The sequence below is a fragment of the Triturus cristatus genome, chromosome 3_1 (assembly GCF_964204655.1).
Source record: "Triturus cristatus chromosome 3_1, aTriCri1.1, whole genome shotgun sequence".
NCBI classification, from domain to species: domain Eukaryota; kingdom Metazoa; phylum Chordata; class Amphibia; order Caudata; family Salamandridae; genus Triturus; species Triturus cristatus.
The window spans coordinates 22,699,903-22,715,335 of record NC_140583.1 but is presented as its reverse complement, the minus strand read 5'-3'; the positions used below and the strand labels follow the sequence as shown (position 1 = coordinate 22,715,335).

The 15,433-nt window shown below is 47.1% G+C and overlaps 1 protein-coding gene and 1 non-coding gene across 8 annotated transcripts in view; both read right to left on the bottom strand.

Moving 5' to 3' along the window:
- Positions 1–15,433, bottom strand: part of CKAP5 (cytoskeleton associated protein 5) — a 1,152,983-nt gene that overhangs the window by 234,165 nt on the left and 903,385 nt on the right. For all 7 annotated transcript variants that reach the window (XM_085646654.1, XM_085646649.1, XM_085646653.1 and 4 more), the window contains 3 exons: positions 4,351–4,524; positions 4,024–4,144; positions 3,455–3,634 (listed from right to left, as the gene is read on the bottom strand). In XM_085646654.1, coding sequence (XP_085502780.1) covers positions 3,455–3,634; positions 4,024–4,144; positions 4,351–4,524 — 475 coding nt within the window. The remainder of the gene's footprint in view (positions 1–3,454; positions 3,635–4,023; positions 4,145–4,350; positions 4,525–15,433) is intronic.
- On the bottom strand, positions 3,871–3,980 carry LOC146859623 (small nucleolar RNA SNORD67). The gene has a single exon (XR_014979335.1). It is a non-coding gene; the product is annotated as a small nucleolar RNA SNORD67 (small nucleolar RNA).

The following is a 15,433-nucleotide window of genomic DNA, read 5'->3' as shown; positions in this document are numbered from 1 at the left end:
CAAAGCTATTATGGTGCTGTGGAGTTTGTAATACAACTCCCAACACTATATACTTTTAATGGCAGTACTGCACTTACAAAGTCTAAGAATTGGTTTAGACACTGTAGTGGTACAGGGCTCATGATCCTGTACCCTCACTAGTGGTATAGTGCACACAGCTAGAGGGGTGGCTTACCAATGCCAGGGCAGTGGGTTGTAGGCATGGCACACATGAATGTGTGCCATGTGTGTGTGTGTAAAGGTATAGGGCCTCTAAGCGTGGCACAATAAGTGCTGCAGCCCTTAGAGGTCTTCCCTGGCCACAGTACCACAGTTCCCAAGGGACCTATGGTACCATTTACAAGGGACTGACATGTGGCCAAAGCGTGCCAACTGGGTTTTGTTGAAATGCAGTTTTAGTGAAAGAACATATGCCCTGGGTACCTGTTTGGCAGGAACCCAGGGCAAACTCAGTCAAAGTACATCAGCAGTTTAGAAAAAAGTGGGGGCAACCATGCAAAAAGAGGGCACTTTATTACACCAACGCAGCCAGGAAGACCAAGACATGGTGCTCAAAAGTTGCATCCTAGTTTGTTGGTCCTGGAACAGTTGTAAGAGTACAGCTTAATTGCCCAGAAGGATAGTTGTTGTGAAAAGAAGGCAAACACTGGCTTTGTTATGCGGGGTGATAAGTAGTACAGTGGCACCTAGATTTTTGCTGACCGAGAGAACGGTGACCCCAGTTGCATCACCAAGACCTTGGAAAAAGGAGCAGCCCTAGGAAGAACCCCGTCGACTGCAGAGCCTCTTCAGCATCATGTGTCCCTTGCATAGGGACCATTTCATAGAAATGAATGGCAACTGGACAGGAGACTGCTTTGCTTGCAAAGCCAACTGTTCCATTGGACCTTGTTGGTCCCCTTGACTGGCTCCCCATTGCAGTTGGTCGCCCAAAGTACTCCTAAGTAGCCACATTGATGGCCGAAGTAACTTTATGCTGAAAAGGTTTCCAAGTGTCAAATTCATGGAATTTGCCAATGCTTGTTTGTGGAGAAGTGTTGATGTATAGTTCCTTGTAACAGCTATATCTCCAGAAACCTCCAAGGATTTTTTTCCATTTTGGGGTCTATAAATTCATAAAAATACAACAACTTATTTTTCTAAATTGGTGTCTTTTTTCAAGTGTTGTTTCTCTTCCTTCAATTGTTTTAGTGCGGTTTAAATACTTGAAACTTGTTTCTTCATTGCACATGGACAGCTCAAAGCAATAGCTGCCCAGGGTTGAGCGGAAGGTTTGACAACTGAACCCTGACTGCACCTAAAAGGGTTCGTATTACATGGTGAGGTCGCACAACCACAACTCATTTCCTCACAGGTCCTAAACATCGCAACAGGTGATTTTAATAAATAGGGCTGGTCAGGCAGGTGTAAGAAGGCCAAAATATAACCTTTACTTGTACCCAGAACAATGCCTTGCCAGGCGTGAGACAGAACAAACAAAACATTGGACAGCCTGGCCTCCAGGGGATACATTTGTCAAGTGGCGCACAAACCACAAAATTGTCCTAACAGGTGTACACCGTTTTCGTCGAGGGCCACCTGGACACCTCCTGGAGGAAGGCAAACTGTTTAGCTGTTCCTGCTCAAACTCCACACATGAAGGTTGAAGCTGTGATGGTCAGGGTGGAGAAACCAACCATTCTGCTGCAACAACAGATCCGCTTGGAGGGGAAGCCTGATCAGGGGGCAAATTACACCATACTCAATGCCCAGTCTGGAGCCACAATGAGGACTTTGGCCCGGTCTGCCCTGATCTTAACGTCGGAGAAGGAGTGGTATAGGCAAGGCAGGCCTACAGGAGTTCAGAGTTTCACTTAAGGCGAAACACGTCTCAATGCGAGAGACACCTTGGAAACTCCAACGTGCAGAAGTGCTGGCACTTTTTTGACCAGCGGCGAACAGATCAAACCAAGGTTATACCAATCTGTGGAAGATACCTTGCACCACCTCTGAAACTAGCTGCCATTTGTTATCCGCAAGACACAGACAGCTCAGCTCATCCAGCCTGGCATTCAACAATCCTTTCCGCAGATTCACCAACAGGAAATTTCCTTGGCGGTCCAGACATTTCAGGAGGCACAAGGCCGCCTACACAAGCTCCACGACGCCACCCAATCCTGTTTATTGCAGTGCCACATAGCGGTAGTGCCAACTGTGTGGACCAGCCTCCCCTAATGGATAGTAGGAAAGTTTTCAGCACCAAGAGGATGGCATTTTGCTCCAGAAGATTGGTGTGGAGCCGGTACATCAAACAGAAACCAGAGGCCTCTTATCTCCATCTCTCCCTGATGGTCAACTCAACCCAAAAGCGATCGCTCAGTCCGCTGTGCGTGGAGAAGGGAGAGGGCCTCTCGGCTCCATGTGTCCCAAATGTACAGCAGATCAGTTTGCAGAGATCCACCGAGCTAAATAGGTGCATGGAACTCTGATCTTATATGGCACAGCATCGCTGAAGGCCCCAGAAACTCTGGTTGTACTAGAACCAGCTGCGAAATCAGTTCCAAAGTCGGCCGACTTCAGTGTGGGAACGAAACTGCTGTCGCTACCAATGTACTCTGCCAATTGAGTAGGAAAGGCTGGAAGGAGCAGAACTACGCTTCAACTTCTGATGTTTCTTGTGCTTACCAGAGGATGTGGAGCATGAAAACAGGCCTCTAAAGTGGGTCCGTTGGCGTCAAGAACGGGTACAGGATCAAGCCTTGGAGCAGTCCAGACGCTGCGTCGTCTTCTGCTTGGCTACTTAAAGTTTCGCCTTGCGTTCCCCAATGACCTTCGGGTTAATCAACGCACAGTCTCAGCAGGTCTTGGAGTTGTGGCTTGACCCCAGACACCACAGGCATCCATAGTGGTGATCCGTCAGACACTTGGTGCAAAAACCTGTTTTCCCTTGCAAAATGAGAAAGATTTTGAAAAATCACACAAAAATGTAATAAGTTATAAAAAATAAAAAAAGATACTAAGATATGAGCGGAAGCACCATATCCGCATCTGGTGTCACAAAGAAAGGAACGGACATGTGCATGTGGGAGTGGCACCTCTATAGGTGCCACACGTTGTCTCTGGATTGGAGAAGTCTGCACTGAGCTGCAAGGTTCCACTTTCTAGAACACTGAGGTACTATATAAAAGTTTCTGGATCCAGTTGAACGCCTGCAGAATTTTCAATAGGTGAGCAATCTGCAACCAGAAGCATCTATCAAAAAGGACCTATCCATCATGCAGGGTTTACTGCTACCTGTGTTCACGTCATTGAAATATTTCCATTAAACCTATTTAATACCAAAACACCATCAACATCAAAACTCCTGTGTATGGGAAAACGGCACGATTCCTTACATAAGACTGACAACATCGCCAAAAGTCTCACCTACAAACATGTCTGGTAAGCAGTTTACATGGTAAAACTATGCTCTTACCGAGATCATATTCCCGATGATACAGCTGTACAACTTCACAATCTCATCCTTGTCCAGTCGGTCATCCCCCATGTGCGTGTGGTAGATCAGACGTAGCTGCATAAAGGTTGCAATAAGGAACTGATCAATGTGACCAGACATGGCTTCAGCTTTATCCTCTTGCCTTAATACCTCGTCAATCTGCAAGCAAAATCAAACCAACATTTAAAAAGTGCTGACCTGCACAAGGATAACTTATAAAGTGCTTCAAACAATCTTTACTACCGAGGCAGGAAATGTTTAACTACCGGGAAAAGCTAATATCGCCCCCCTACCCTGGCATCATCCCTCTTTCCCTACAGAACCAGTACATTTTAAATATACCCACTGCATTTCTTTCACCCCAGATAGATTATAAATGTGAAAAGAGCCCATGTTGTGAGTCAGATGGCCCCTGTGCACATGGCTTTGTCACCAGGGTGATACGGAGCAGAGTCAGCATCACAGACGCTGCAGCTCTGCTGAGGTGCAACTCATCACTCGCACAACATGGCAACTTGTAAAACTACTGACATGACAAGTCATCTTACCTGAGCCAAAGCTTGGATGCTGGCATTAATATCTCCGCTCGCTACCTGGGAAATCACGAAGTTGATGGTCGAAGCAGTGTTACTGTGCATGTCATCAAAGTGAGGAGAGACTGTACGCATCCTGATGAGCAAGGAAAGAGCGCGGAGCCCGTTACACTGAAGGTTTGCATAGATTCATAAAGCATGTCATTGAAAGCGTGGAGACAATTCCTTCCAACACGGAAATCCTCACACCCACATTAAAACAATAAGATACTCAGAAAACCTCATTATCTGTGAAAAGGAGGAAGAAACTCAAAAGCAGTTTTTGAAACTAAGAGGACTTACTTGGGTTCAGGGATCATGACTGGTTCAAAGATTTCATCCAGTTTGTGCTGCACAAGAACAGGCATCTCACATCTCACTGCACCGGTGTCATTCTCAATCTCGTCCAGATCCAGCTGGAACTCACGAGGGACGGTATGTGCTGCTTCAGAGTGCCCGCCCAACGACCGAGCTTGGCTAAGGACAAGGAAAGAGAACTACATTGACACCGAAGTTTTAACTCCATCTTGGTAGGCAAAGCCCACCTAAAAAACAATCTCTTGACTCTACAATAGCAACTAAGAACCATGGCAGCAAGGGCTTACATCATGAAATCCATCACAGGACAGTTGTAAACAGTACTGGTGGAAAAAAAGAGGCAGCACAGTGAAATATTCATAAGGATCGTCATGCCATTAGCATGGGGCTAGGTTACACGATCTAGCCACTGCCAGAAGCATTGATCAGCAATAGGGTCACATCTTCTTTGTAGAACACACGGTGGGGGCAAAGGGTTTCAAAGCAGTACACAGCAACATCAATCTAGTATCACTGGTTCCAGATTAAATGGATGACGGCTAGCGCACAACTATAGAGCAGGCTCCAAAAAAGCAGGCTCCAAAAAAAGCTTTCTGAAGGAACTCCGCCTTCCTCATCCAATGAATCCCCTCCATGCTCTGGACTGAACCTGGAAAATTTGTAAGAACTCTTGAGCCCCAACAGATGGCACAATGGCTTGTAGTCCTCTCAGACAGCTGCCTGGATGAGACATCACAGAGCCATATATAGGGTGGCAAGGCACTTTGTATCAGGTGATGCGGAGGCAATAACCATGTCCAGTCCGTTCCTAACAAATAGTCTATACTAAATGCACAATTGGCATATATTCTAAACTTGAGGGAAATTAACTGGAACACTCCTTTAGTTAACTGTGAAGATGAAATTACCATGGGGTCTGACCTAGAGAATTATAAGAGACATACTCCTCAAATGTGCAACAAAGAACCATTGGCAATTAGGAAAGCTAAATAGACATTACTCTACTTAAAAATGGTTGCAGTCAAGTTTGAAAAAATTGTGTTCCTATAGAAAATACATCCCAAACACCGACAAGGGTCAACCATATTTATTATTTGTTTGAAGCCATCAACAACATGGTTGTAATAATATTGTTTCATACCATCAACAGCAATAAAATATCTACAAACAGTATTAAAATTTAAAGATGAGATTTATATTTTTTGTATTTCAATTAATTTAATAGATATGTGGTCTGTTAGATGTTTGAATTGTATGAGGTATTAACGGACAGCAGTAATGTTAGGATTTTAGGGAAAAGTAACTGATGACGCTATTCTTGTATGTAATGATTAACACATTTTTGAGGGATTCAATAATAAAACAATTATTCAAGGGAATATCTTGGTGTCTGTTCACAGTGCGATTGATGCACGTTACCAAGGGGGATTTCTTTTTGATATTCGGTCGCAAAGCACTTTGAGATCAGTTCCGTTTTTTGCCTTTAAATGCAGGTTAGATATGCCTGTGGGGATCTGGCTCTGTATATACTTTACCAAAATGAGGTATATAGTACGCACAGAGTCCAGTGGAATCTCAAAGGTAGGCAGGGGTAAAATAGATAGCACCTTACTCCATTTGTACTAGTGTGGGCGAGCAGTAAGACTATTAGAGGGCAGTTAAGCATATGTTGTACACACTCAATCAGCAAATTATGTCACACACTCAGACTGAACTCGACCAATTTGCTTGTATCAAAAATATTACGTTTTTTTATTTCTAGAACCAAGCCAAGCCTGGTGCAGGTTAAGGGAAATAAATGCTTTGCAAAATGTTATGCAATGTTTTACAGTTGGAAGCAGGTTCAAATGCAGTTGATTGAATTACAGGTAAGTCAATGTTTCGAAGTTACTATACAGACTACTTTGTACGTTACTTTTTAGATTACTTTTTAAGTTACTTTTTCGACTCAGAGTGATATGCCTAGATAACACACTAGGACATTTCCTAAAGAAAAGGTAAGTATATCAGTTTTTGTACATTTGCAGTTTCAGTGTTTCATACACACCAACTCCACACTTGGAACAATTTTCAAGTAAAAACAGTCAATGTATTCCTATGGACAAAAGGAATATGCTACTTACCAGTATGCATCTGTTCTTGGCATGTAGAGCTGCAGATATACACACTTGTGCATAGATCTCCATCTGGTGTTCAGCCCGGATGTTTGCAGTTGTTTTTCCTCTTGGAAAGCCTTTGGAAGTCACGAGGTCGGTGACTCCTCCTTTGGATCGTATTGCGCATGGGCTTCGGCTCCATCCTCAGATTGTTTTTCGCCAGCAGGGAAAGATGGAGCATAGTAATAACAGTGAAGATGCCCATGTGTGTAGTATCTAAAAAAGATAAACTGGAACAGATAAAGGTAGCCGGGGAGGCGGGTGGGCGTGTGTAGATCTGCAGCTCTACATGCCAAGAACAGATGCATACTGGTAAGTAGCATTTACCGCTCGAGGCATATGAGCTGCAGATTACACACTGTGCATAGATTGTATAGCAGTACCCATCCGTAGCGGCGACCACCCGTATCTGTTGCAGTGGTTTGAAATAATGTTTTGAGTATAGCCTGGCCCACACTAGCCTGTTGCTTAGTTTGCACATCTACACAACAGTGTTTGGTGAAAGTGTGCGGTGTAGACCATGTAGCTACTCTGCAGATATCGAATGGGATGTTCCCTAAAAATGGCATTGAAGCCCCTATTTTACGTGTAGAGTGGGCTTTACGGGGAGCGGATAGCGTTAGTTTAGCTTTGTGGTAGCAAATCTGAATGCATTTGACAATCCACCTAGCTATCCCCGACTTGGAGATGGGGTTGCCTTTGTGTGGTGGTGAGAAAGAGACAAACAGTTGTTTGGTCTTAAGGAAGGGTTGTGTTCTCTCGATGGAGTAGAGTAAGGCTTGTTTGACATCTAATGTGTGAAGAGCTCTTTCTGCAACGGTCTGTGGTTGCGAGAAGAATACTGGTAGTTCTACAGATTGGTTTAGGTGAAAGGGAGATATGACTTTAGGGAGGAATTTTGGGTTGGAACGGTGAACAACCTTGTTCTGGTGCATTTGGAGAAAAGGTTCTTGAATAGTAAGTGCTTGTATCGCACTGACACTTCTGAGGGAAGTGATAGCTACAAGAAAAGCGGTTTTCCATGTTAGGAATTGAAGTTCACATTTGTGTAGTGGTTCGAAGGCAGGCCCCATTAGTCTGGTGAGAACGATGTTTAGGTTCCACACAGGTGAGGGTGGCACTCTGGGGGGAATTATTCTTTTGAGGCCTTCCATGAAGGCCTCAAAAGGTACTCTAAAAAGTGATAGATGTTGCCTGTTTTGTAGATAAGCTGCTATGGCTGCAAGGTGCAGTCTAATGGACGTATAGGCTAGATTGCATCTTTGTAGGTGTAGTAAATAGCCTATGATGTGTTGAACGGACACATCTAGGGGATTGATGGTATTGTTGTGACAATAGACAACAAAACATTTCCACTTGGCGGCGTAGCACGCTCTAGTGGTGGGTCGCCTAGCTTCTTTGATGACGTTCATGCAGTCAGGGGGAAGATTTAGGTAACCGAATTCTAGGATTTCAGGAGCCAGATCGTAAGGTTGAGCTGAGCTGGGTCCGGGTGCCTGATCTCTCCATGGTTCTGGGTTAAGAGGTGTGGAGAATGAAATGAAAGGACATTTGTAGAGCGCATGGCTACCCGGAAGTGTCCCAGCGCTATGGAATTGATCAAGGACCAGGGGACGGAGTTAAGGAAATAGCAGAGTCTTTCGATTCTTACGAAAGGCTAGATGATTAGCAATTGTCCGAAGTTGGAGTGCCAACGAGTTCCAAAGCTTGGAGGCATTGTAGGAAAACAGCCTCCCTCCACTTCTAGTCCTTTGTATTCTGGGGACTTTTACCAGATGGAGATTGTCGGACCTTAGTACCCTAGTGGCTTTATAGCGACTAATAAGGGATGAGTTGATGGGAGCGCCTGTCCCATGTAATGTTTTGTGCACAATGCACAGACTTCAATTTGATACGATCCCGCACAGGGAGCTAGTGGAGGGATTGAATTGAGGGCTTGGCCGATTGTCTGGATGAGGAACCTGTGAGTATTCTGGCTGCGCAGTTCTGGACTAGTTGAAGATTGAAAATAGCAGATGCCGGGGAGCCCAGATAAAGAGCATTTCCATAGTCCAGACGTGAGAGAATAAGGGACTGCACCATGACTTTTTTTTGCTGAGGGGGGCAGGAGGGGAAGGACCTTGCAGGCCGTTCTCAGCAGTCCAAAACAGATGGCTGCAGTTTTCCTGGCCTGAACTCTGAAACTCAGGTCCTTATCGAGCCAAATGCCCAAACTCTTGATCTCAGTCTTCGGGGAAGGAGGGGGACCCATAGCGGGGGGCCACATGAGATGTGGCTGGAAACAGTGTGGATTTCCTAGTACCATGATCTCACTTTTCCCCCCATTTAGTTTGAGCTGGGATAGATCCATCCATTTGGAGATTTCTTCCAGGCAGGAGCGGAGTTTATTAGCGTGGGGATCACGAAGATTAAGAGCCACCACTAGTTGAGTATCGTCCGCATAAGTTACTATGCGGATGCCTGAGGGGGCTACAATGTCAGCCAGGGGGGACATATACACATTGAAAAGAGTCGGGCTTAGTGACGAGCCTTGGGGAACCCCGCTAGGTAGAGGCACCGGATGGGAAAGAGTGTCTTCCTCAAAGACCTGGAAAGATCTTCCTTCAAGGAAGGAGCGAAGCCATTGTAAGGCGATGCCCGTAACACCAATTTTCTTCAAGCGCTGGATAAGGGTTACATGGTTTACGGTATCAAATGCCGCGCTTAGGTCCAGGAGAATAATAGCAGTAGATCCTCCTACATCGAGAATTTGCCTACATTCCTCAGTGACTGCTAGCAGGGCGGTCTCTGTGCTCTGATGGGGGCGGAATCCGTAATCAGTTGGAGCATAATGGGGGCTAATGTGTCTATTGCCGGTTTCATAATATTAAGAGGGCTGGGTCCCTGGGAGAACTGCTCTTTATGGAAATTAAAAGGGCCAAAAGATGTTCCCGCGACAGAGGAGGGAAGGACTCAAGAGAAGGGGCGGTGTTAGAGAGGAGGCACCTGCTAGGCATATTTAGCATTTCTGGGTCTGTATCTTTTTGTGGAAGGGATTCAACGATTTTTTTGACCTTGTCATAGAAGAATTGCGCCAATTTGTTGCAACGTTGTCCAGTAGGGTCTGAGATGGTCGCTGTGCTGGCAATTTCAAAAGTTTATTAATTATGGTAAAGGTTTCCCTTGATGAATTCTGAGCTTTAAGAATACTGTCTTCGTAATAAGAGGACTGTGCTTTTTTGATCTCGGCTTTGTACTTGTGAATAATTGATCGGTATTCAATTTTGTTTGACGGGAGGAAATCTTTTCTCCACTGTCTTTCCTTTATTTTACATTGTTGTTTGAGGATTCGGAGGTTGGGCGTGAACCAGGGTGAGTTATGCGAGCCTTCCGTTTGTTTTAGTTTGATTTTGGGGAGGACTGAGTCCAGTGATTGGTCTATCCAGTCATGAAAGACTTAGTTAGCCGTAGTTGGACAGGGATTAGATTCAGGTCTGGTTTGTTCCAGCGCTTGGATCTATTCCTCTAAGGGAAGTTTGGACCAGCGACGGCCTAGTTTCCAAGAGGAGGATAAAGGAATTTTGTCGTTTTGAATAGACCAGGTAAAGTCAATCAGCGAGTGATCTGTCCAAGGAAGAGGCAAGGGATCTGATCCCTGAAGGTTTCCTAAGTTGGAGAAGACCTGATCTAAAAGGTGGCCTTTCACATGGGTGGTGCAGTTAATTCTGGGGGTAAGTTGAAGCATAGGGAAGTCCTTGGAGAGTTCAGTAGCGTTGTTGGCCGATTCCACATCAAAGTGAAGGTTGAAGTCTCCAAGTACGGTCAGGTTGGGTGTGAAACTAATAAGATTGGACATAACTTCTAAGATGGACTGGTGAAATAAGCCTAATGGGCCTGGGGGACGGTAGACCAGAATACCAGAGAAAGAGGTACGAGGTGAGCATTCTATAATAATTTTAGCATTCTCACAGTCGGCGACTGGATTGCCGAACAAGCGGCAGGTGTAGGTGTCTTTATAAATAATTGCTAGCCCCCCCCTTACCCGTTGACCGATCAGCTCTTTGAATGGTAAATCCTTGAGGGAGGGCTTGAATAATATCCGGTTCGGCACTGGAATTTAGCCACGTTTCGGTGAGAAATAGAGCATCTGGGTTGAGATCCGTTAGGAGCATTGAAATCTCCGTGGAGTGCTTTGGGAGTGATCTGCAATTTAATAATAAAAATCTAAAGTGGGCGGTGCCGGTGGAGGAATCGGCTGGAGTAATTGAAAGGGTGGATTTACATTTTGGGCAGTTTCTACGAAATCTTTCCGGGGCGATAGAGTGTAAGCAGAGTATATCTGGGGCTCTGTTGAGCTGTCCAAGCTGCAACGATGAGTAGTGGTACTGCTCCAGTGGAGAAGAGACAGGGGTTCCGGCCCCGGGGCCCTTTTGGGCACAGACGGGCGTCCGCTGCACGGTCGCGTCATCACGCGCATTTTAAGCTTCAAAGGGGAAGAGGGAGCCGCCTAGGTCCAGCCACTAGTATGCTGACCTGGCGCTACTGTGATGCGGAAGTGAGGCAAGGAGAGAACGCGCTCAGAGCATTGAACACAGCTCTGTTCCCCCCAACACAGTGATTGAATCAAATGCAAGTAAAATCACATTAAAATCAAAATACAACACAGTAAAATAATTTTTAAAAGCTAATTTTCGAATTTACTCTTAGCGAGAATCGGGAGACTCACACGGGTGTTTCCGCCTCCTGATCTTTGGAGAGAGTTAACTTTTGGTGCGGTACTACAGAGAGTTGCAGCAGTGCTGTGTACCACGGTTGTCTGGCCCAAGTTGGAGCTACTAGAATTAGTGTGAGGGAGTGGTGTTTTAGTTTGCGCACCACTAATGGAATGATTGGGAGAGGCGGAAAAGCGTATGCAAATCTGCCTGACCAGTTCATCCATATGGCATTGCCTTTGGACAATGGGTGTGGATATCTGGCGGCGAAGCTTGGGCATTTGGCGTTTGTGTGTGGCAAAGAGGTCTATCCGTGGATGCCCCCACATTTGAAAATACGGGTGAAGAACTTGTGGGTGGAGTTCACTCAGAGTTGTTGTGTCTGTCTGCTGAGCAGATCTGCCACAGTGTTTTGGACTCCTGGGACATGGGCTAGAAGAAAGATTTTCTGGGGTATGGCCCATCTCCATATGCTCTGTGCTAGCTGAGAGAGCTGCGGAGAGTGTGTGCCGCCTTGTTTTTGTATATAGTACATGGCTGTCATGTTGTCTGTGCCGACTAGGACTGCCTTGCCTGAAATCTGTGTTTGAAAAGATTTTAGGGCTAAAAAGATTGCTAGTAACTTCAGATGGTTGATGTGGAGTAACTTTTGTTGAGGTGTCCACCTGCCCTGCATGGTGTGATGTAATAGGTGAGCTCCCCAGCCGGAGAGCGATGCGTCCGTGGTCAGTACTATCTGAGGAACCGGGTCCAGGAATGGTCGACCCTTGGAAAGGTTTTTGGTGGTCCACCACTGCAGAGAGCGATGGGTACGACACTCTACCAACACCAGATCTGTTAATTGACCCTGGGCCTCTTGTGTGAGGTACTATGAATATGCAAGAGGCCATCATCCCTATTAGTTGCATAAACACTCGAGCTGGAAGGGAGTGTTGTGCTGTAAATTTGGCGCGTAGAGCCTGAATGCTTGTTATCCTGGCAGGACTGGGAGAGGCTAGCGCTCGAGGTGTGTATGGTGGCACCGAGGTATTGTTTTACGCGGGACGGTTGCAGATGGGACTTCGTGTGGTTTACTGTGAAGCCCAGTTCGTGAAGTAGCTGGATGGTGGCGTGCGTGTGTTGTACACGCTGGTTGTATGAGCTGGCTTTTATCAGCCAGTCGTCTAGGTATGGGAAGACATGGATGTGTTGTCTCCTGAGGTGTGCTGCCACGACTGCTAGGCACTTGGTGAATACTCGTGGTGCTGTTGTGACTCCAAATGGGATTACTTTGAATTGGTAGTGTTGGCCGCCTACTACAAATTTGAGTAACTTCCTGTGAGCGTTGTGCACAGGAATGTGGAAATAGGTGTCTTTTAGGTCTAAAGTGGTCAGGAAATCGCTGTGGGAAAGCAATGGAAGTACCTGCTGAAGTGTTACCATGTGAAAATGGTCTGAATGTATACATCTATTTAGGGGCCTGAGGTCTAGGATGAGCCGTAGAGTTTCATCCCTTTTTGGTATGAGAAAATATAGGGAGTAGACCTCCATATTTTGTTGGCTGGTAGGAACTTGTTCTATCACCCCTTTTTGTAGGAGGGAGATTACCTCCTGCTTTAGTAGTGTTAGATGTTCCTGTGACATTGGGCGTTGTCTGGGTGGAATGTTTGGGGGGGTAGATATTAGTTCTAGGCAGTAGCCTGACCGAATTATTTGTGATACCCATTTGTCTGAGGTGATGGTAGTCCAGTCATTGGGTAGGCAGAGCGGGCGGGGTTTGTCTTGCCTTTATTATTGTTGCCGCTGTAGCCGCCTCTTTGGTAACCTCTTGTAAAGGTGAATTGGGTAGGGGCCTTATATGAAGTGGAAGCGGTGTTAGAGGAGTATCCTCTGGATGCGCTCCGAAAGGAAGAGCAGCGAAAGGAGCGCCTGGGAGGGTGTGATTGTAAGGCTCCCATAGACTTCGCCGTATCTGTGTCTTTTTTCTAGGGCCTCATCCACTTTTGGGCCGAACAGATGTTCCTGGTCAAAGGGGTGGTTCAGGATGGAAGCTTGTACTTCTGGTTTAAAACATGAGATCCTTAGCCAGGCATGGCGACTGAGGAGGATGCTAGTATTAATGGCTCTGGAGGCAGTGTCAGCTGCATCTAGGGCACACCGGATGGAGGTATTGGTGATGGTTTTGCCCTCCTGAATTATCTCGTTTGGCCTATTTTTATATTTGTCAGGGAGGTGTTGCATTATGGCTTCTAGTTAGTCATAATGGCCCCGTCGTATCTTGCTAGTAGCGCTTGTGTATTAGCGATACGACATATGTTGGCAGCTTGTGATGCAGTGCGCTTGCCGGATGGGTCCAAGAGTTTTGACTCTTTGTCAGGTGGTGGTGCTTCGCCTGACGCTTGGGAGTTGGCCCTCTTTCGTGCTGTAGACACTACCAGGGAATCTAGTGGTGCCGGCCCTCTGATGTAGGAGGGATCTGTAGGAGCGGCTTTATATTTTTTGTCAATGCGCGGGTTAATGACCCTGGCTCTCACTGGGTCTTTAAAGTTCTCTGGCGTGTGTTTTATAACTCCTTTGAGCATGGGCAGTATGGAGGTGGCCCTATGCGTGGTGTCGAAAGTATCGAGGAGGAAATCCTCCTCCACAGGGTCAGTATGGAGATCTACCCCGTGATAGTGTGCAGCCCTTTGGAGTAAGTGGTTGAACCCCAATCAGTCTTCTGGTGGGGATGATCTCGAAGGGTAGAGATAATCTTGTGGGACGTTGGGAATGTCAGGGATGTTCTAGTCGTCCCATGGGTCTAGGGAGCCTGTGGGAGTGGGGTCCCCTGTAGGTAAGTCATGGGGCACATCCCCTATGTCATGTGTCATCATGATCATCATCATCCGGAGGGGGTGTTGGGGAATGATGAGGAGGGGAAGGTGGAGGAGGGGAAGGTGGAGGAGGGGAAGGTGGAGGAGGGGAAGGTGGAGGAGGGGAAGGTGGAGGAGGGGAAGGTGGAGGAGGGGAAGGTGGAGGAGGGGAAGGTGGAGGAGGGGAAGGTGGAGGAGGGGAAGGTGGAGGAGGGGAAGGTGGAGGAGGGGAAGGTGGAGGGGGTGGAAGAGGTGGGAAAGGTATTCTGAAAGGGGAGGTAGCAGAGTCCTTCCTCTTTGGAGGTGGAGCTGGGGCAGGTTTTTCCAGCTGTCTTTTTGATGCTGATCATCAAATATCCGGTTTTGGGGTCCTTGATCAATGTCTTTTGCAATGGATCAGTTGTAAAGAGTTCTTCCGAGGGTGGTTTGTCCGTCGGCGCCGAAGGCATCCGGGACGGTGGTTTCTTGGTTTTAGAGTCTGTGCTAGTCCGCTGTTTGAAACTATGCGGCCTGGAAAGGGCAGTCTGTTTATTCAGTGCCAAGATGGTTTTCGGCTTCGAGATATCGGTGGCCCTGTGTTTTTTGCTCGGTTCCGGGGATGGTGTCGGTACCGAGGAGCTGGTTTACGGCGCAGAGTGTTTCGGTATGGAGCTCGGTGCCGATGAGGCCGTTTTCTTTTTCGGCGTCGGTGTGGAGGAGTGTTTCTCGGCACAGACGGTGGGCTGGCTCGAGCCTGAGCCGCCGGAAGGCTTAAATCGTCTTCTTTACCGGTCGCGACGGTGCGGTTTGGGAAGCAGTGCCTTTGGTCTTACCTAGGCCCGGGGGCGAAGGCGTGAGTGAAGCCTTTTTCGGTGCAGTCGAGGAGGGGGAGGGAGGTAATTTGGTACTGACGACCCTCTGTGCCGGCGTGATGTCATCCACATCTGAATCGTCTGCTTCGGAGGCGCTGACGAGGCCCTCGTCGGTGTGGTGTTCTTCTGGAGCGTCGACGCCTTCCCCGAAGATGTCATCTGGAATCACCGTCAACGAGTGTGCCATAGTTCTTCGTGCCCTTCAGTCTCGAATGGTTTTCTTGGACCAAAAGGACTTGCACGACTGACAGTCTTGAGCCTCGTGTTCAGGGGAGAGGCAGAGGTTACATACTTCGTGGAGATCGGTGTGGGGGAATTTGGACCCACATCAAGGGCACTTCTTGAAGGGAGTCCTTTCCATTAGCCAGGACCGGAGCTTGGGTAGGCCCGAAGGCCATCGTCGAGGACTGGAATCGAAGGTCTTGATCGATGAGAGCCGCGCAGAGTGTGGAGATCGCGATCGAAACAATACCGCGAATTAGGGTGAGGATTGCGCGTCGATAGAAGAACTGGAAACTGTTCGGAACCGGAGCGTGAAG